The 21,834-nt window shown below is 44.4% G+C and overlaps 1 protein-coding gene across 1 annotated transcript in view; it reads right to left on the reverse strand.

The window, feature by feature from the left end:
• LOC138488299 (multidrug and toxin extrusion protein 1-like) overlaps nt 1-21,834 on the reverse strand; it is a 638,882-nt gene that overhangs the window by 89,298 nt on the left and 527,750 nt on the right. Inside the window, exon 16 of the mRNA XM_069615181.1 lies at nt 16,288-16,363. Coding sequence (XP_069471282.1) covers nt 16,288-16,363 — 76 coding nt within the window. The remainder of the gene's footprint in view (nt 1-16,287; nt 16,364-21,834) is intronic.

Consider the following 21,834-nt stretch of genomic DNA (forward strand, 5'->3'; position numbering starts at 1 on the left):
TATGCGTTATTTTGGAGAATTTGGATTCTTCTAATAATATACTTATTAGATCCAATGTAGAGGGCGTTACAGTAGTCCAATTTGGACAGGATGAGGGCTCTAGCCAAGGTAATGCAGCTGTTGTTGGAGAGAAATGGACAGAAAAGAAATGAGCTTCCTTACAACCACATGTAAGGAACTCATGGTGGCAACAGTAAAGACAGACACAAGTGATCACAGTTCAAGGGTGTTTGTTGAACTGTATAAATGAGTTGGAAAAACACCTAATCTAAACCTAAATCTAAGATGGGAGCAAGCTACGACGATCAAATAATAATAAGACAGTCCGAGTGACGGCTTGTAAAATAAAAGGGCCTATAATAAAAAACATATTGCCAATCCTTACAGCTAATTTCAGAAAGAGTGTGGGATAATGTTCACAAGTAAATAAAGAAGTGTTCACAAATGATAAGTCAGGATATTTTACCCGGGGGTCTCCCTTACCCAACGTTTTAGCACGGGAGAAGGCAGGACCTTTGAGAAAAGCACATTCCTTGGCCTCACCAGGACGAGCTTTCAACAATGCCAGGACCTTCTGCTGCCAAGTCTCTTTTGGCAAAGTCTCTTGCCTTAGAAGGCCTGCTGAACCATAAACAATAAACAAAACAAAAGTTCCTTTGGTATTCTTTCACGCTGGGCGATTGCTCTTCGCCCCTTGGATCCCCCTCAGCTGAGCTCCGATCCTTCTTACAACGTTGGCCTCCCTCAATCGGGTTCACTACAGCTTTTCATTCAAAGCATAGCACTCACCAGTCTCACAGTCTTTTTCATAATCTGAACATTATGGGTATCCCTCAGCCGGGTTTACACTTGTCGCCACAATGTTCACGGTTATATCACTGTATACTCTCAATTTATAGGGATCCCTCCGCTGGGTTCACTTTTGCCAATTTCACAGTTCACTCAGTTTTATCACATTGCGGGATTTACTTCTCTAAGCTTTTCCCTTGGCATCCCTCCGTCGGGTTCACATAACCATTCTAGCACAGTTCATGATTCAATAATTTCATCAGAAAAATCGGAGATTCCCTTCCCCTAGCTTTCTTTTGGCACAGATCACAAGACCCCTTAGGTTCTTCCCTTTACCTAAGTTCAGGTCTCAGCCCCAGTTAGGCTACACACAGTTTTCCTCTCACAGTTTTCCTCTATGTGTCAAAGACTTTCGAGTGTATGAGGGGTTTTGCTCGACCCCCGTAGGACCACTGACACTTCACACCAGCCTCTCCTAAGGCCTCTTGGTTTTTGTAGTTTCTACCATACAGCACAACCCCAAAAGGGCTTTAGTCAGAGTCCTTTGAATGAGCACCCTGCAATGCCTGACCACTCTAATAATGAAACCTTTACTAGGGTTTCTTTAAAATTCAACTGAACAAGTTCATTGTTCAACAAGGTTGACGCCTGCAACCTTGGGCCCAGCACAGATCAGTTGTACTATCTGTCTTCTCTGACTCACCTGCTGTGCTGAACTGTTGGATTTTCTTGTCTCAGGAGTCAAGGGCGGCACCACGGCAGCAAGCGCCTCTTCCTGCTTTGACTATCAGCATGGGAGGGCCCTGTTTGCTGCCGACACCCTTCACACGACACACCAGCTTGACTTCTCGGTCTTATGCTTTCCCTTTCAGAGGCTTTGCAGATCTGAGTTGCAAAGGGCAAGGGCAATTCCCTCTTCGTCGTCCCTCCAGGTCTCTCCACCTTTCTCCTCTGCTTGAGCTGCTGGTCTGGAATAGCTGCTTCCTCGTGCGTTCGGCCTTGCTCAAAGTGTGCTTTTATGCTCCGCCTTTGTTACGCTCACCTTAGCTCTGCAGGAACACCTGGGAACCTTCTCTCTTGGGAACCAGTGTAGGGCCTCCAGTGTTGGGCTCTCTGGGGGAAATCTGGAGCCTCAGGTGTGATTCTAAAAGAGATGTGTAAGAACTGCGTTATGGAAAGTTGTTGGCAGGGTTCTTCCTTCCACCCCAAACCTTCCCTGGCTCCCAACCCCCCATGGGCTGTACTCACCTTGTTTAAATTGAAGTGAAGCTCTCCATCCTGCTGTCTCTCTAGCAGGGGCGCAGTAACGTGCAACCAGTTGCGTCAATGGTTGAAGGATCTGTTACCTGCCCAGACCTGCTGTGGCGTGGATTTATGTCTTTTGAATGAAGAGTACAGTTTCTCCTCAATTGCTGCAAAGTCTATTGTGTGCGTTTCAGTAGTCCATTGCTTCGCACCCACTGCCTTTCTCGTGCTTTGTATCTGTGTACAGTCTATACTGTGCAATGCTGCCTCTGCCTGCGCGTTGCTCTTTCAGAGGCGTTGCTTCCTTGGGGCAAGTGCACCAGCCGCATGCTTTGCTGTAAAATGGTGCCCTTATTGCAAGCGTTAGGTTCATGCTTTCCAGAATTCTTTAAGCGCTGCTTTCCCTGTGCACGCTGATGGATTCACTTACTGAGCTTTCTTGTTTGTTTCTCCAACAGGATCGGGTGAGTTGCGGCGACGAGCGAGCCCATGCGACGACGAGGAAGTCCACGGACTGTTGCTGAACACGATTCTCACAGGATCACAGCAAGGTGAGTGTTGCAGGGGTCGTAGGTTGGGTCACAGGAGTGATGCCTGTGAGCGTTACGCTGCATGAGCAGAATAACACGAAGCAGAGATTGCCTGCCTGGGTGTGGCTAATATATGCAGCCACACCCAGCCACACCCAAAAAGCAGGACTGCAGCATGCTAATGCTGCTTAGACTAGTCCTCCTCCATGTTGGAGGAACAGGAAGTAGCTGAGCTCCTATTAACCCAATGGGAGATGAATGTGGCGCCAAGCTCGTCAAGCTTGAACCCAGCTTCCCTTCTTGCTCTTTCTTAGATTGGCACAGGGCACCCAGTGATGTTTTAAGGATACATGTGGTCGAGGAGGCCCTGGGCTGTGTGTCCCTGTGTATGCTTCTGGATTGAAACAGGGGTAGGGGTAAGGCCAGTAGTGGTAAGGCCAGTAGTCATGATAGCCTTTTATCCCAGTGGGGAAGGGAAAGAGCCATCAGGTGTGAATAGTTATTGTTAATTGCCTGACTCTGCTTGACCCTTGTGGTGGGACGTGTCAGGTAAACGGCCCTGGTGTTGGTCCGTTGTCTGTCTCTGTGTAGGAAAGTGTTCATGTTGGAAAAGGGGGGTAGAAATTCTGAGCATCTGATGAGGTAGGATGGGGAACAGGTGTTATAAGAAAGGGGGTACCGCATCTTACCCGTTGGTGTCCCACTGCCACTCCCTAAGGCCCCCTAATCTAGGTGATCCTCCTGCACTGGTCCACCCGCAGGACCTGGATCAATAGCAATGGCCTTTTCTTGGCCACCTGGATGACAGATCCCCGGTGACTAGCAAGTGAGACACCATCAGGTTTCTCACAAATCCTTTACACCACTTACTTCCCTAGCAAACAAGATTTCTATTGTGGGTTAGAGCTTCATACAAAACCATAAAAATTGTGCACAATAGTGGCAACTCGGAAACATGGTCAAAAATCCAGCAGGACATTATACCTTCTGCAATAAAGACTACAATGATAATACTGCTTATATTTTTCTCTAGTTTCAAGAGTCCCTATCCATCTTCCATAGTTTTACATTCACTCCAACCAGATTTTTCACTAGTTCATATTAAGTTGTGCCCAATTTCACAAGAACGCAGTGACAAGTGTGCATCCCTTCATTAAGGATGCACTCATTCTGGGTTGCAAGCGTCCCCCCATTATCTGAAAGGCAATTTCAATATTCTTCATTATGCACTTCCTGTACAGTGGTATGTTTTTCCAGTCAACCATGGCATAAAGAGAAAGGACACCCACTTCATGGTGAATTACCTTGACCGGGACTCCCTTAAGTAGTGAAAGCACTCTCCTCCAGAACAGACCTTCCGATACTGGCCATGTGTGAAACAGAAGTGCAAAAGAGGCCTCTGCCCCATTAGTCAGGCTAGCCACAACTTTCAATGTATAGATGTTTAAAACTGGTACAAACGAATAGCGGCAATACCTCATTAACAAAACACCACCTTGGCCAGCCACATTTTTAGCCTTTGCTCTTAAGAGTATCTCTCTCGGGGTGTCAATCGTGCTAATATTCACACACGTACCAAGTATGTATAGGTGTCCACCTCCTGCACGACCACAGTGCATACTGTTGGACAGACATACAAGGAGTCGAGCTGGTGCTGTAAACGCCTTTTCGTCCAGTTGAGGTGGAAAGCATGTAGTCCAACTCAAAGTTGCGCCCAAGTCAGAGATAAACAGGTTGAACAGGGCTGTAGCCAAGGGGCAGCCCTGCTTTAGACCCAGGGCCATTTTTATTGGTTTCAATAGGCACCCAAACAGAAACATGGAATGGGTGTCCCCTACAACGCGCACATAAAGGAAATGGAAAAGATAAAGGACAAGAAGGTGTGTCACGTGGGAATCCACGACTTTGGTAATATAGTGATGTAAAACAGATTTACAATGAATTGTTGAGAAGAGAGCGGAATCAGAGCATAACTATGCAATACATTGTATTAACATCAAGACCATTTAAAAACATATTGATCTGAAAATTCTAGCCGTATTTCATATCACACTTTCACATTGTAGAAATGATATATATATGTAAAGGTAAAAAAGTAGATAACATGCCATGTATTCGTGATATAAATCCAGTATATAGTCAACGACTAAAAGGCAAATGCCCACAAGACAGAACTCTCAGCAAGTGAAGGGAATCACGTGGAAAGAGGCTGTGAAATACTGGAATAAGGCAACCTACATATAATAGGAATTTCAGTCAATATTAAAATACATTGAAGGAACAAAAGTTTTTTGCTTGCATAAAAATACTACAGAGTCTTTCAGAAAATTGAAAGACTCTTCATAAGAGGCTTGAAACTAGCAGGTCTAAGAACAATGTAAGAAGAAAGAATGAAAGAAAAAAATACCAAAAATATCAAAAAGAACTGAAAATCATGTCAAATGGAATATGTTTAGACAAAATCACAAAAATATACAACAATTCATCACACAATAAAGTAACTTTAGGGTGCTTTGAGTCAACTACAACTTCAGTAAACACTGAGGCAATTAGGCCAAGGCGTTCTCCTGATAGGTCTTTGTATCAGTAGTTTCAACGGTAGATGGATCTAGTCGAATGACTGGTACACGTTCTTCAGAACAAGGCACTCCAAAAAACGTTTTGAAATTTTTCATTGAGAGAAATGAAGCATAGGCTGCAAAAACCCATCCCTAATTGCAAAAAGTGAGAGTATCCAATAGGCACCCAGCCATATTCAACCTGACCCTCGGCGAGATATATGAATATAGAGCCTTCAAGGCATGTAGCAGATCGTTGGGGCAGCCCCAAGCCTCCAGTTTGGCGCACAGGAGAGTTCTGTCCATACTATCGAATGACTGAGCTAGATCGATAAATGCCTAGTATATTCTCAAGCTCTTTTGAAATGTTTGAATTTTCATGATGTTAAGCAAGAACACATGCAATGTTGTTCCCACTTCCTATACAAAACCTGTTTGGAGGTTGTCAAATCTACCCAAAGACTCCACCCATTTATTTAAACCCTGTAGTATCACTGAGGCAAATATCTTGCCTGCCACTTCTAAAAGGGCAATAGTTCTTAGGATCAGCCCAATTACCCTTTTTAAAAATTGGGATAATAGCTACAGACATCCAAGATGAAGGCACTTCCCTTAACTTCAACACTTGTTTATATAACATCAACAAGAAGTCTGCCCATAATTCAGGTTCTTCTTTTAGCATAGCATTCGTGAGCCTGTCAGGGCCCGGCGCTCAAGCTCTACTTGCTTTTTTTTATAAGAGCCATAATATCTTGCTTTCCAATCTGGAAGGACCATTCTGCTCTTGAAGGTTTCACTCTTGTTTCTTCCAGTGAGCAAAAAGCCTTTAATAAAATTGAAAAAATGAGATACCCATATATCTTCCAATATCGCGTTTGTTTGAACTGCTAACTGCGGCATCTCAAGAGAATAGATCAATTGCCATATTTCTCTGGTCTGTTTCTTTGCTATCTTTGCGAGCATGATCTCAGCATGCTCCTGAATCATAACTGCCCTGTATGACTGTATCCAATTTGTATAGGACTGTTTTCTTTTCTTAATACAAGCCTCCATTTCCACTCCCGATTGGGCTTTAATTTGCTTAATATCTAACTTTTTTCTTCACTGCTACTAGTTGATCAAAGTGTGATTTCGTTGGAACCCCCGCTTAAGACCCCTGTTCGGAATCTCTATAAAGTCTGATAAAATGGAAGAGTAATCAAGTATGTTTTGTGTAATTGGACCCTTTCAATTTCTTATGTACTCGTCATATCTCTTTGTAAATAGACTAATCTTATTAGGCTGCAACTTCAAACGATTCCCCCCCCCCCCGTGTGCTTTCCACCTGAACTCAGTAATGTAGTTCTCGGAGTGTCTCCAAATTCCTCAATGTCATTTGTAAAATATTGTGATCACTGTTTGAAAGGGTCCCAATCTCAAACCTTAATACCTGTTAAAATGCGTTCCTTGATATAAAAATCTAATCTAAAATTTCCGATTGACTACCCCTATGCCAAGTTGGATGTGCTGGCATATCACCATCTATTTGCCCATTTACAAGAGGAATGTCCATGAGGTTAAGTTATGTTAGCCACCGTACGCCTCTTTTTGCAGATGGTTTGGAGAGCGATACCTCCTTTGTCACCAGTTGAGCCTTTTTGTCTGTGCAATTATTGTTTAAATCATCACAGATCAGGATGATCGGGTTCTCCATGGTCGTATGACATTGGTCAATCATTTTCATCACACACTCTACAAAATTGTCATCCTCTATGCCTGCTGGATTTCAGTAACGATGAAAGATTATACATAGACTTTTCCAAATATTGCTCACATTGCTCCACCGTATTCTTAACATCCAAACGTAAGGATTCGGATTATGTTTCTCCACCAAGTCTATACCTACACCATTTCTGAGAGCTACCAAAAGGCCTGAGGCTGGTCTTCCTCTCAAGCCTTTTATTGCTGAGTTTAGATAGAATATCCATCCAAACCCGGGTAGAGCACAACCATGTCTCTTGAAGTCATAATATGTCAAACTCCTCAAAATTGAATCCCATCCAAAAAAAGTGAGCAAAGCCTCGCGTATTCCAACATCCTATTTTAATGTCTAGATTTTGCTATAGTCTATAGTTAATCCCTGTTTTGTCGAAAACCAAAGCATTTGCCAGTCAAGCCAGGAAGAAACTTTTATGCCTGGAACTCTAGTCAGGACTCACAAACCTTGGGAGCCTACAAGACTGCGGCAAAAGAGTATAAATTATCAGTCATCACTGCCAAAAAAGACATGTTTAATAGCAGAATTCAGAACTCCCAGTCGGAAGTTAAAGAACTTATTAAAATCCTAAGAGAGCAAGAAACCCCTCATATTCAGGACTCTGGTTTCATACTAAAGGATGACGCATGGTGTACTTCTATTCAGGCAGCCCCGTTAGGCAAATTAGAAAAAATTAAGACCGATATTGCTCAAAAAGGAACGCCATCTTATAAAATGCAGTCAGCAGGCATGGAAGCTGTGACTCCAACAGTCAATTCATCATTGCATGAATTTAAGTTTTCGCCCATGTCACCTTCTGAACTTGCTAGCATTATCAACCATCTTAAATCCGCAGGATGCAAGCACGATTCATGTTCAGCTTTGATTATTAAATCTTGCTCACCTATACTGATCAAATCTATCTGTAAGTTTGTGAATGCATCCTTCTCCGATAATATACTTCCTGTAGGGATTAAGGAGGCCTATTTTAAAGATCTTGGACCGTGTGGCCTATATTCAAATTGCAGCCCACCTAAACAAATTTCTCATCCTCAACAAATTTCAGTCCAGTTCCAGACAAGGCTATGGGACCGAGACAGCATTATTGGAGCTGAAATGTAGGCCCCTTGATGATATGGACATAGGTAAGGCGTCTCTTCTCACGTTATTGGATTTGTCTGCTGCCTTCGGCCTGGTTGACCATTCTATTTTGGTCTCCAGGTTGAGGGATATTGCAAATTCTTTGGTAGACGCCGCGTCCTGGATCTTGTCATTTCTTAGTAATAGAGAGTGACGAGTCTATTGTGGAGAGGCGGAGGCCCCGTCTGTTACTCTGGAATATGGCGATACCCAGGGGGCTTGTGTTTCCCCCTCTCTTTTTATAATATTTTCAGTGTCCCCTTTTTTGACCTCTTACAACAGAATGGTGTGGCTTTTACGAATTATGCATATGACACAAAATGTGTCATCCCCTTGACTGGGGCTCATGAGGTAGATGAAATCAACATTAATAGAGTCTATAATCTAATCCAAAATTGGATGGTGCAAAATGGTTTGGCTTAGAATAAACACACGACCGAGCTTATGGTGGTTGGCACCTCAAATATGATTTTAAAAAACTAGGGGCCTCATTACGGGTTTGGAGGTAGCTGTAACGCTCACCTGGTATCCACAGGGACGCCACCCGATCTGTTTGGACTGCCTTTTACCCGGATCCTCCTTCCCTGGGTTCCCACTCTGCCAAGGATCTGATCTGGAATACAGGAGTTTTGGATTAGCCCACAGTCTCCTCCTCTCTAGGCCCACCTCCCTCGTGAATCCTCGGATTCCCCGTAGAGCCTTTCTCACCTTGGATTTGGATATGGTGTGCTCTCCGTCCTGCAACTCTGTGCAGGGGTGTGTTGTGGTTGGGGCGCTTAGCAGCCGAGTTGCTTCACTGGCGCGGGCCCGCGAGTCCAGTCCTGCTGCGACTCAGTTCTTCAGGTAAGTCTTTTGCTTGGTTTATTGGTCCTTGATTGTTATTGCCCCTGTTAATGTCTTGTATCTCCATAGGTGCGGAAGAATGGCAGAGGCACCAAGCAGGCTGGGGCTGCGCCTGAGATGGTAGGTGACTGCGCAAAGCGTGGCGCTATGTGCGCTTTTATGATGTGCTAACCTGTTCTTCTCCTCTCCTTCACAGGTCGCCGTGATGTTGCAGATGATGGCTGGCGAAAGGATGCGGAGCGGTGAGAGGAAAATGTCCGGCTCCACCGTCAAGTAAGTCTGCGGCAGATTGATGGAAGGCCACGATGCGAATAAGCCCACAGCGACTTCTGTTCAGGTAATCATTTTTGCGAATGATGGTTTAAATGCAAATGAAACGCTTACTAATATCGTCTTTCATTTCCTTTCTTTCCTTCAGGTCGATTCCAGAGGGAGCATCTGCCGTGATGTTGGAGGTGCAGGACACTGGAGTGAACAACAGATGCTGGATTCTCGCAGGTAAGGATGAATAATGCTGTTCTTCTTCTTCTTTCCACAGGTACAGGCCTGAAATGCAGAGATCAGACCTCGGTGAACGTCACGCTGGGAGTGCAGAGCAACGCGAAGCGTGTTCTGCAGCTCGGGTGTGGCTTTTATAGTCTGTAAGCATCCCAGGTATCTTCAGCCCTGACCACACACAAAGAGCTAGACTGCGTGGTTCAGTTCTGGAACTGAACCATGTGGAGGCATCCATGTTGTGCTAGTGCCATTGGGGATTATGGCCTCTCTATTAATAACATGAGCCTGGCGCCAAAAGCGCCAGGCCTGACTCCACGAGAGTCTTTGGAAGCATGATTGGGCCCTTGGGCCCCACAGGAATACTGTGATGTGGTCCTGAGGACCCGAATGTCAGGAGCAGGGGCTGTGGTCGTGACAGTAGCCATGCCCTTAATAAGGGCATGGCTGCCTCCAAACTTGAGTCCGGGTTCCTTCAATGAGGAATTACTGGGTTATTGCAACCTTGGAGGACCCGGTAATTCCTCATTCAAAAAACCCATCCCCATTCCCATTTGAGCCCCCATAGGGCTCAATGGGAATGGGGAGGGAGCTAATAACGGGCCAGTTATCAACGGGCCTGTTATTATCTCCCTGGTCCCCTTGCGGGAACCGCAAAGGACCTCTGGTCTGACCATGATTAGGTTCATGATCAGGGCATCATCCCTATAGAGCACTATGTCTAAAACACACATTCTTCTAGGCTAACTTGGGACTCAGACCTTTTGGGTGGCAGCCATTTATTTTCCAAGCTACCCAAGAGTGTCTTATCTGTCTTTTTGTTGGCTCTTTCGTTAGACCCAGTCTTATATTTTATTTCAGCCGCCAGCCTTTTTTTCTCCAAGGTTTGGAAGGCTGAAGAGGAGGTAGTTACGGTAGGCTGTACCAGAACCCAAAGGGTCCCTCCAAAGTGCTCCCGTCCATAAACATTGGTTTCTGGAATTCCGTAAACTTCGACCTGGTCTGAGGACCTCTGGTGTATGAGGGCAGGATTTTTCTCCTTGTCTGAAGTTTCCACCGATCAAGGTAGGCTTGGTTATCGTCAATGGAATAGACTTACATATCCATAAGTTCCTCCATGAGCTCGTTCCGTGAGCTCATTGTTATCTCTTGGCCCTGATGGGACTGGACTCTCTTCCAAAGCATCTAGTGCTAACTCCATTTAGGCATTCGGCCGAGTGATTCTAGGCGCTTTCATGATTTTTCGTGTAGTCGGCTCGGGTTGTTGTTCTATGTTAGTTGCACATTTTATGCTTCACAAAAATGTCCCAGAATCATTGGGTGTAATCTTTTCCCTTGGCTTAAGTTCTTAGGTTTCTTTTGTTGAACCTTTGGGGCTTGTTTTGTTTTCCTTCTTCAAGAGAAGTTTCTATAGTCTCTTTCGTATCATCTTCCGCAGTCTTGGATCGCATGTTGTCCTGTTCCATAACTGGTTCCCGATCGCCCAAAGAGAGTTCTTCTATAGCCACCTCTGTATCTACCTCCACTTCAATAGGCACTGGAATTGGATTAAGGGCAGAGGTGGAATCTTCCCGCTCAATCATATTCACAATTTCCACTTCTGCTGAAAATGCACACAATTTGTCTTGCTAGTTTCCTGGAGGGCCACAGTGGGTCCAACTAGATCTGTGGGTGTTGTAAGATTTTGCCCATTAGCAACGTTCAACTACTCCGATTTGCTCTTTCTAGTCCTTCTCGTTGGATTTGAATCAATCTGGGTCCTATAATCTCTCCTTTCAATCATTTCAATCCTTTTTTTCGTTATAGGTTCCATTACATGCTGCACTGCTGTAAAAATATGATCTGCATTCTTATTAAGGTTTGCTTTCACTGCCGTAATAAACCCCTCTACAAAGATCATCGTAGAGTGCAGGTTTGCTAGTAAAGTCGCATGGTCCTTAAGGTTTTTGTGTATAGTCTCATATAGTTTTAAAAATGGAGACAACGTGATAGTTAAAGCTGAGATTATGTTAAAATTGTCTCGGCTAAGTGGATCAAAGCTATCCCCACTATTATCTTCAGGTGGTTTTCTTGTGGGCACAGGAGTTGCATTTTCTGTTGAATCACAGGTAGTTGAACTTCCCAAACTTTCCAAATCCCTCGTCCTTAAAACAACGGGTATGAGTATGTGGTGTCAACTTGTCTCTTAAATTTTCAGCAATTACCTGCAGAACTGGGTTCTCAGATTAGACTACGGCCAAGTTATTCACAAGAACCCCTTGCACTGGGGGAATGTTGTTCACAGCATCTGGATCATGTGGAGTAGACATTATGACTTCTCCCACGACCCTCCGAACAACGTCTCCTCTGTTTTTCTAAACCAGGAGAATCTGTGTCTGTTTTCTCTTCAGAACTAAGCATGCAAGTCTCAAGCTACCCCTCTCTCTTGTGTGGAGAACATTCAGCCACCTATGAAGTGTGTGCAGATGTGGAAAAAATTATGCTCTATACCTCACTACTCGTTTCTCAATAAAAGTTAGTTTAATTTAATTAGAATCAAAAAAGGCAAAATACATTCAATGCACAAGAAAAAAATATACAGAATGTTTGAGACATTAAACTAACTGTTGTCCTCCAGGCGAGTTCCTCAAAATTGTATGCCTTCCTCAGGTATACAGAATACATCAAGTGCCATAGATAGAGGGCTTTGAAGAGAAGAAAAAAGAAAAAAGAAACAAACACCAGGCGCTGACTAGTTGACCAAAGAGACAAGGTGCCACAATACATCTCAACGTGGATGTAAGCAAAACATCATGAGAAAACCTGTGAAATGTTAAAGAAAAAGTACAAAAAATAAATATTTGTCTTCCCTGTGTGTCAAACAAGACTCTGATTCTGAAAGAAAGACTAAGGAGTAGTCTATCGATTCGACTGTTGTTTATTTGAAGTTCTATGTATGACCTGATGAAGGCCTAGCTGAAAATTGTAAAAGAAGACCGCCAAGGATGGGGTGAGCCTCACTAAAGGGCCGAAAACACTGTGTCGACCAAACATGCTGTGTAATAACATCCTTCTGCAACAAATGTGGAAAGAAAAAAGTATTAGTATTTAACCGCGGGGCAATGTGGAACACGTAAACCACTGTGTGAACCGAGTATGAAACAATATCCGATGCCATCCCGCTCTGGTATATTATAGAGCTATGGTTGTCACTTGTATACATCAATGACAAAATGTGCTTGTGGTTAATAGATGCTCAGGGTAGTTTTCGCATACCCTCATAGACCAACATCAAGAATTATCCAAATAATGTTGATCGCATACAGTACACTTTTCAGTACTAACCCCACAATGCACTTATGCATTTCCCCTCTTTGCCATGACAGTAAGAGATTTATTTCCTCATTTGCGCAGGACCATGCGAGAACCGTCAGAGAACCATTCTTCCTTTTTAATACTATGGGCCCTCTAAGTGCAGTTCATTCTAGCTGACCAAGTAGTGTCAAGGGTTAGGGGCAGCTCATCCATAATGGATTATGGGGAGACGTCCCATTATGGAGTATCTGAGCCAATCCACTCCAGTGAAAATGCTGATATCTCCCACAGCTGCGGCAAGATGTCAAAGACGGGCTCCTTTGTTGATGCTGAAACATGTTTTTTTCTTGGCCTACAAGACCCAAGCCAGAGCATGCCCAATGGGCCCTGCAAGGTTAGGACGTTTTGCTTCCAAAGGCTTGCATGGCCCATTGAGAATGCAGGTTTGGTTACTGCAGGTCCAGAAGATCCTATGATTTGCTCCTGTGCATCCACGTAGGGCGGGGGGTCTGGGTTGGCAAGATGTTGGCACTCAGTCTCCAGTACAAATGTCAGGAACCTCGAATAGAGAGGTGTTTGATTAACAACTCCCCTTGCTTCCTGTTTTGACAACTCCCCCCGATTCCTGGCTCCTGCATGTGGGCTTCACTGGAGCCAGAGGGTAATCTGATTGAAGCAGTGTCTTGCAGGCAGAGAGTCCTGAGCTGGAGTGGAGAGGCAGTGTGCAGTTAAGAACTTTGTGTATGCATGTATGTATGTATGTATGCCTAGATGCAAGGGTCTGTGTCCATGTAATCATGCTTGAGAATGAGATAGAGAGGGAACAAGAAAATGCACATTTGAATGAGAGTGAAATGTGACTGTTCGTTGTGTATATTGCATATGTGAGCCACTATCAGCCTGGCATTGGAGGCCTATCAGGGAGAAGTCCAAAGACAGTCCTACCCTCGAGTTGGATGATGGCAGTTGATAGGGCCCCATTTCCTGTCCCAGTGCCTGTTTTTTTTTTAAGCAGTCCATCTTTGTCTCTTGTCATTCCTCCTTGACAAGATGTTGCCAGTCTTTTTGCGTTTCTTCTAGTGAGACACCATTGAAACGAGAAAATAACAAGAACCAGCAAAATGAGAGTTGGTACAAGTATCACAGACCATCCACAGAAAAGCTACGACCCGACAATCAGCAGGCAGAGCCACATGTCTTCAGTGACACGCTGCCGACTGATCAGTGGAGACAGAGCAGTGCAGAGACACCATCTATGTGGAGTGGTCAGGAGAGTCACGCGGTGGTGCCAAATGATGGCGGTGAGCACATAGTTACTCCCTCGAGGGACAAAAATCCTTGCAACACTGGGCCTTCCCTCAGGGGTGCCAGAAACAGCCCCCCCCCAAACATAAAGATGGTCTTTCAACTTCACTGGCCACCATTTCTGTTCCACGGTGGAACGGTGAGGACAAAGTGAACATGACTTAACCTGTTACTTGTAACTTTACTGATCATCACAATGTCCCGGGTGGCAAAGCTAGGTCCAGATTTGATAGGGAAAGAGAACTAATCCCAAGAGGGCAGAAAGGAATACAAAAGGACCTCATGAAGTGTGTTTTTATTTTTTGGGTGAGGTCAGAGGAGGTAGGGAGGAAGGAGCAGCTGAGTGTGGAGGCGATTTCTGGAAAAGGTTAGGTATTGGCTAGTGAGTGAAAGTGATACTACTTTGTGAATGTGTGGCAAGTGTGGTCAGGAGAAGGAGAGTAGGGAGTGAGTGTTAAGTAAATGTGTGAGTGAAAGGGAGGAGTGACAATTTGGAGGGAGGAGCAACAGAAGTGTGGAGGAGGGAGTTGTAGAGTAGAGTCGCAGAAGAGGGAGGTGCAGGGAAGAGGAGGGAGTCACAGGGCAGAGGAGGGAGCCACAGAGAAAGGACTCACAGCGAAGGAGGGAGTCACATGTTGGAGTAGAGAGTTGCACAGTGGAGGAAGGGGGAATAGTAACACCAAAGGGTGGAGGCAAGGTCTAGAAGGTACGAGAGACATCAGAGGGACAGAGGAAGAATACAGTGGAGGCGGGTGGTCTGGGAGAAGGAGTGTAGTAGGAACCCATGGAGAGGGAGTGAAGAAAGTGAGTGTGAAAGAAAATGAATGAATTCAGCAGGGTGTCTTCGAGGCACAAATCCCTTATCGATTTAGAGCACTAACAACGGGCTAGAGTAGGGAAAGTCAGATAGTTTCTGAGGGAGTTTAGTGAGATAGGGCCAAGTGCCCTTTAGGTCAACATCTATGTTAATTTAGTGATTTGCATTATGAGGATGAAACTATCACTATATACTAACCTGTGGCTAAAGAAGCCTGGGCTAGGGAGGAGATACTTTGAGACCAGAGAGAGAGGGGCGGGCATAGGGCCCATTGGTTTTTCAATAAAAGCCCTTATATCGCCTCTGAGATTTGGAATGATTCTTGTGCCATCTGTGGTACATATGAATATGAGAGTGTGTTATGTATGTTGTTGCATGCAAATGTGCATGAATATGTGCGTCCGGTAGGAATGGAGAATGAAGGAGTTGTCAATTAGCTACTTTGCAAAAGCTGAATGAATACTATTTTACTGGCATGACACTGTGGGTAAAGCCAACATAATGAGTGTTCCCAAGGGGAGATATTAGCCTACACTGGTGCAGCCAGCATAGACATTGTTTAATAGATTGCCATTACATTTTTCATCATATTATAGGAAAAGTGAATTGAGTGTACCTATGGGGGGATACTCACCAAGATTGGTGCAGTCACCATAGGCCTATTTTCATACAGTGGCATGGCATTTCTACTGGCATTATGGGAAATGTAAACATGAGTGTTCTTATATGAGGGGATACTGGCCTTTGTTGGTGCAGCCAGCATGGAGATGTTTTCTTACAGTAGCATGGCATTTGTACTTGAATTATGTGTAAAGGAAACGTGTATTCTTACATGGGCCTACATTGAACCCTTTGGCTCTACTGGTTGTCTGAGATTTTTGTGTTATGCCCAGTCACCGTGCACGTTTATGGGAAATGTTTAAACAACTCCAATTAAAAAGACTCACCAGCCGCCACTGGTTTCAGGGTGCCTCAAATAGTCTAGACTCTCATTGTTTTGATATGTACTCCAGCAGTTTACATATTCTTGTTTGTCCCCTTCCTATTCTGATCAGTTCTACTCTGCCAAGGGTAATTGGGCTTCTTCAGACGTGAAATAGATCCAAGGCTGGCTATTGGCTTGGGAGCCTGCATCTACCCCTTCTGGGGCATTCATCATGGAGGAGGAGACAGCAGCCTCCCACACCCCAGGGTCACACCAGTCTCATCACCCAGACTTCATCACAGACTACATTAGTGAACTTTGACCGCAAAATGTGCCTTGCAATAAGGATCAATGGGGCCACCTCACTTGGCTTGGAATATCAAAGACCAGTCATCCAAAGAACAAAATACTATTCTTTCCTGCACATCAGTGAAAATAGTGCCATTGACCCTGCATACTTTACAATATATTTTATTAATTTGGAGAAAGAAAAAGCTTTAGGTTATTCAGCTGATTTCTGAGAAAATACTTCAAACACACAGTTAGGTATTAGAAATGTTAAGCTGAACCAATTGACATGAGGGAAAGTATATGAAATAAGTCCACCTTACCCGAAACCGCCGTAAGTACTGTTTCTGTACAAGTGTGTGCAGGTAAATCCTTTCTCAATCGTACTCTGCTTTCAGCCTATGTAAATAAAAACACAGGTGGGTGAAAACCGATTAAATCCAATTTAAAACCAATACAGGGCAAATTATCTTATTCAAACTTTGGACCCCCTTCACAGATATGTGCACTGGAGCAAATAAGATGATAGCAAGCATCTCAGATTCACACCTGGTGCCCTACATTGTATTTACAAAGACTTGAGCATATCTGATTTGCACAGGTTTGCTTAAGGGCATCTCAGAGATGCTGCAGGCCTGGTTCACTGCAGTTCGAGGCCTTGAGGATGAGCTATAAGTTAGCAGGTGTAAATCTGAGATGTTCACAAGCATCTCCACATTTGGGCCAGTGCAAATCTTTATGAAGCAGGCACCTAGAAAGAATATATTTCCTATAATTCTCCACTCACTGAACCGCCGTCCTGCAGCCATTTATCCAAGCTGGTGGTAGACCAGTTATCGTTGTGAAATGATTAATATTGAGCCAAAACAATTCTAAGGAAATATTCTAAGTAATGTGATAGGCCAAGGCCTTTGTCACTTTCTCAGATTTCCCTGCATCTTTGAAGCTAGACTATTGAAGTTGCCCAAACAGAATTGCCCAAAAACAGATTCTGCTTGCATCCTTGTGGGTCGAAATCCCTGCACATCCCTGGAAGTGTATATTTTATGCAGACTAAATTATTTTTCCTCTCCACATCACAATGGAAAGATGTCTCCCATTATTTTTACTACTTACTTGAGCTGTTGAATGCGCAATTATTCAGGATTGCGGCAAAATATTAGAAGAAAAATGCTGAATGTGTTAGTCTTACCTGAAATATTCCAAGAGCATGTATTTTCAGCAGAAGAGTCAAACCCTACAAAGTTTAGTGACCATACAGAACTTCCCTTTCTTGGCATTTGCTAAAGTCAAGTAAGATTTGATAGATCAGAAACACACGTTGTAATAGTAACTTCAAAATGTAAGGGACTGCTCCCCCCTCTAGTACTTAACAGGGCAACATTTATTGCCGAGAGATAACCCTTGTTAACTCTCTACCTGTGGTGTCCCCCAGGGGTCAAACCTCTCTCCCTGGCTGTTCAACCAATACCTGGCATTCCCTGCCCACCGCATCGCCACTCTCTGCCCCAACTTTCAGTGCTGTGCAGATGACACCCAGCTCATTTTCAGGCTTCCCTCTGCCTCCTCCTCTCCTTCCCTCATCTCTGATTGTCTGTCTACTATCAAGGAGTGGTGGGACGCCAATGACCTCTGCCTTAATGCCAGTAAGACTAAGATTCACCTCATCAGCACACCCGCTCCCTCCTTTCCTATAGCTCTCTGGCCGGCCTCTCTTGACCCTCTTCCTGCTCCCACCTGCAAGGCTAAAAATGTCAGGGTCATCTTCGACTCCACACTCCCCTTCTCACCTCACATCTCTGACATATCTAAGAAGTCACACTACCAGCTGCACCTCCTCAGAGGTATTCTTCCTTTCCTCTCCTTCCCCCAGAAGCTCACTGTCTCCAGAGCTCTGGCTCTCTCTAGGTTGGACTATTGCAACAGCCTCTTTTTAAATGTGCCTGCTTCTACTCTCACCCATCTGCAATTTATCCAGAACAGGACTGCGAGACTTGTCCTTGGCCTCAAGCCCAGGGATCGTATCTCTCCAGGACTGAAATCTCTGCACTGGCTCCTGGTGGCTGCGAGGATTAAGTTCAAAACCCTCTGCAACGTCCACAAGGCCTTCTGGGGCCTCAATACCTTCAACTCTCTCTCCCTAAATATCTTCCTTCTCGAGCTCTCTGCTCATCTGCTCCAACTCCCAGGGGCAGTCGCTTCTCCAAGCAACGAGTTGGTGGTAGATCTCTTTCTTTGGCTGGTGCCTCCCTCTGGAACAGCCTCCCTGCCTCCATTAAACATGAGGAGAACCATCTACGGTTCCGGAAGCACCTCAAAACCTTTCTCTTTGCTTCGGCTTTTTTTTTCTCCTCCTCTGCTCTGCTGACCTCCTGGCTGTAACCGGAACTGTACTGGCTACCTGCACACCCACTGATCTTGCGCCCAGTTCCCTCCCCCGCCAGCGTCACACACCTACACTGCCCACCTGGCAACCCTGCACTTGGGGACTGTTTCTGTATCCCTACAGTCCTCCTACCAGCCCTTGACACCTGATGTCTGCACTTACCCATGCACTTGCCACATGCTGGCCGTTACTTGTTTATCTATTCTTAATTGTTTTATCTATTCCCATGTACTGCACTGTCCCTGCCCCCTTCCCACGAACTTTCGCGATCTGAGTGACACCTGGTCTAGTAGGATCATTGTCTGTCCTCCCTTTGTTCCCCTTCCTTGCCTCGTCGTGCCTTGAAACACTTGTGTATAGGCGAGTTATAAATAACATATCATATCATATCATAGCAATTAATATCTCACAGGCAGTGATCATTGTTGCCGCAGGACTGCACATTCCATCATTAGGGTATAGTTGGGCAAAACTGACTGGAGGATTCTGCCAGCAGGAAATATTGACCAGGGAAGACCTTTGCCATAACACTGTTACTGCAAATCAACCGTAGAGTTGATTAGAACATCATTACAAGTTCTTGATCTATTTGTGACTAGAGTAATGTCTTCTCATCTATGGCCTGTTGGGTTGTTAAGGCCCTTTTATGAAGTGCCAGAACCACAGCAAACCATAGCTACATAATCTTTTAAGCCACTGGAGAAGCCTAATGTGCTCTTGAGTTGACTTGTGCATTCTTGGTTGAGATCTACTGTCTCCATCAAGTTGCAATGAAGACTGTTTATGATCAGATCTTCTAGTACACCCGTAAGTTTCAAGTAGCTATTAATAAAGTGCTATAGGTGGAGATGGCCCTCTCCGCTGGCTATCATCTTCAAACCAATTGCCAGAAGGAGAGAGGAAAAAGTAGGCACAGGAACCATATTTGGGTTGTTCGGCTAATTCTACTCAAGTTGGAAGATGCTCTTTGAGTGGCTGGATTTGTTTATACGTATGTATATTCTGCCACTCATGTATCTCCTTTTCCTGCTTATATGATGCACACTCTTGCAGCATAAGGGTCCTGCTGCTTCCTTTTTTTAACAGGTCATATTACAAATGTCTTCTTTAGTTGTTCAGAATTTAGGAGCATCTAAGGATGCAGTTCAGAGCAGTTCTGAAGACGACCATGTGCTGCTCCAAAATATGTTTTGGCTGATGGTGTTTGGTTAGTCTCATAGTGTCTTCCAGCACATGTCTTGCCAGTGAAGCTCAACCTCAGACTTGTGGACATTGCTTAGTTGGGTTATGTGATTAATCCCATGAAACACTGTGCATGTTTATCCCCTCATTGGAGGTTTGGCCGGGGGCGGCGGGGGTTACCTTCTGAGATTCATGCGTCAATAGTGAAAACTGTGATCCCTGATCTATGAGGTCATGATCTGGTTCCCAATCCATCAATACGATGAACGGCCAAGAGAAACTGATGTGCCTAAGGTGTATAATGCTCACATTTCTTGAGTATGTCCGCTGTATCTGTTTAATTATAAGGGCGGACCTCCTAGTAATAGATCTTGGGAGCTTGTATATCTTGTTCCTCCTCCTAGTTGATTTGGCATTTTTATCGACGGTATCCTGATAAACCCAGAACTCTGGTTGTTTTGCTGCATCCCCAGGTCCAGCGAGGTGTCTGGAGCAACATGTTTTTTGAGGGTCCCAGTATATGCTGTGCTTTCAAAGGTGCCTGTGGCAGTGTGGGACCCGAGTTGAAAGGACTGTCTGGGGTCCACAGGACACACGTGGTCCCATTGGGTAATGACACAGGAGGGTCAGTGATTGAAGCAAGTGGCAGCTGTGGCATCATTCCAGGCTTCTGGTTTAGGAGGAGACCCCTTTACCTTTTAAAGATGTCTGCAGTGTCCATATCCTCTTGTAGGATGGCAGTTTCAGACTGTAGATTCTAGTGCTTTCTTTTCCAGCATGACTGTAATTGGGCACTGCCTTTCTCCCACCCATAGGTTCTGCTACATTATAAGCAGCCTGTGATGTGACAGAGGTGTCATAGAAGGTTTATAGTCATTTGGTCGAAAAAAAAAGTCGAAAGTCAAAATGTAGAAAAAAAAATGGCAAAAAAAAGTCGAATTTCTTTTTCAATACGTTTTTTTCGAAATGGGGGGGGTTCCCCCCCAACCCCTCTTTTTTCTATTTTTTTTTTATTTTACCCCTTTTTTTACTTACCGAACCCAAAAAATACATATAAATAAAAAAATAATACATTCGACTTTTTTTTTCGATATTTTCTTATCTACATTTTTGTCATTCGACTTTTTTTTTCGTCATTTTGACTGACCACCATCATAGAACAATTCTGCTCCGAAGCGTGATACTATCCCTTTGCCAGAGGATTCCTGAACTCTACACTTTGGAACCCAATCCTTTACAGAATTTTTTTATTTTTTATAAAGATAGGGTTTTTCCCCTGCCACTGAAGTCTCCCTTTTTGGGTCAGCTGATCCTTGCTGTATGCCAACCAGGAGAGGCAGGATGGCTTCTGAAGTCCAAGGAACGATCAAAACAGGCGTGTCTGACCCTGTTTTATTAAGGTACTGCTACCATGTTATGCTTTCTAAGAATCCTGGTTGGGGGGAGTTGTTGATTTACAGGGTTCCAACCCTCTGGGGTTATATCGGAGCCATTTCTATCATTCATTAACTTTATTAGCAATGTTGTCGCTCTTACACAGTCAGCTACAAGCCACTTGTCCTTGGTACTCAAATGACACTCATATACCATAGTAGCCGGTTTAGTAACACACGGATAAGTGATATTAATAATATCTCTGTAGATCTTTTCTGCTGAGTTCCCACTGAGTCAATCATTCTGGGTGATATCTTTACCGTCCACCTCAGTCACACTTTAAGAGTCTCTTGCAGTGGTCAAAGTGTACGAAAAGAAGTAGTGGAGCTATGTTCCCCCTACTGGCCTGCCCTCTCCTCCCACAAACCCCCATCACCAACCCCAACCTGCTGTTTAAGGGAATGTTCAGTGCAGTGCACTAAAGTGCAAGGCTCAACTTTTTCCTACACTTTTACTTCAAAACAAAACCATTCCGGGACGGCTTCTTTTTTAAAAATAAAAGCATAGGAATGGTAATTCCGGCGAATTAACACCATCATGTGGCGGAATTAGATAGGGTACTAATTCCACTGGCAGAAATACTGGCAAGATGCAAAATGGTATTTCTGCTGTATTACAAGTTGAAATACCACCGCAAAATGGCCGGTCATTCCGCAAAAAACACAGTGCAATCATCTCCACCCAAAAGGTGGAGGTAAATGCATAGAGGTGATGAAAACCAAGTCACAGTTGCACCAAGTCCACTCGAAAGAGTACAAAAGGGCCACACCTGGCCCAAACACACTTTCCAACACCATGCTGCCACTAGCAGTTGCAAACTGGGATATGCAGCACCTCCTGCCCTACATTGAGGTGCAGAGGCAGGAAC

This window comes from Ambystoma mexicanum, chromosome 9 (genome assembly GCF_040938575.1).
Source record: "Ambystoma mexicanum isolate Mex_15411 chromosome 9, UKY_AmexF1_1, whole genome shotgun sequence".
Lineage (NCBI taxonomy): Eukaryota > Metazoa > Chordata > Amphibia > Caudata > Ambystomatidae > Ambystoma > Ambystoma mexicanum.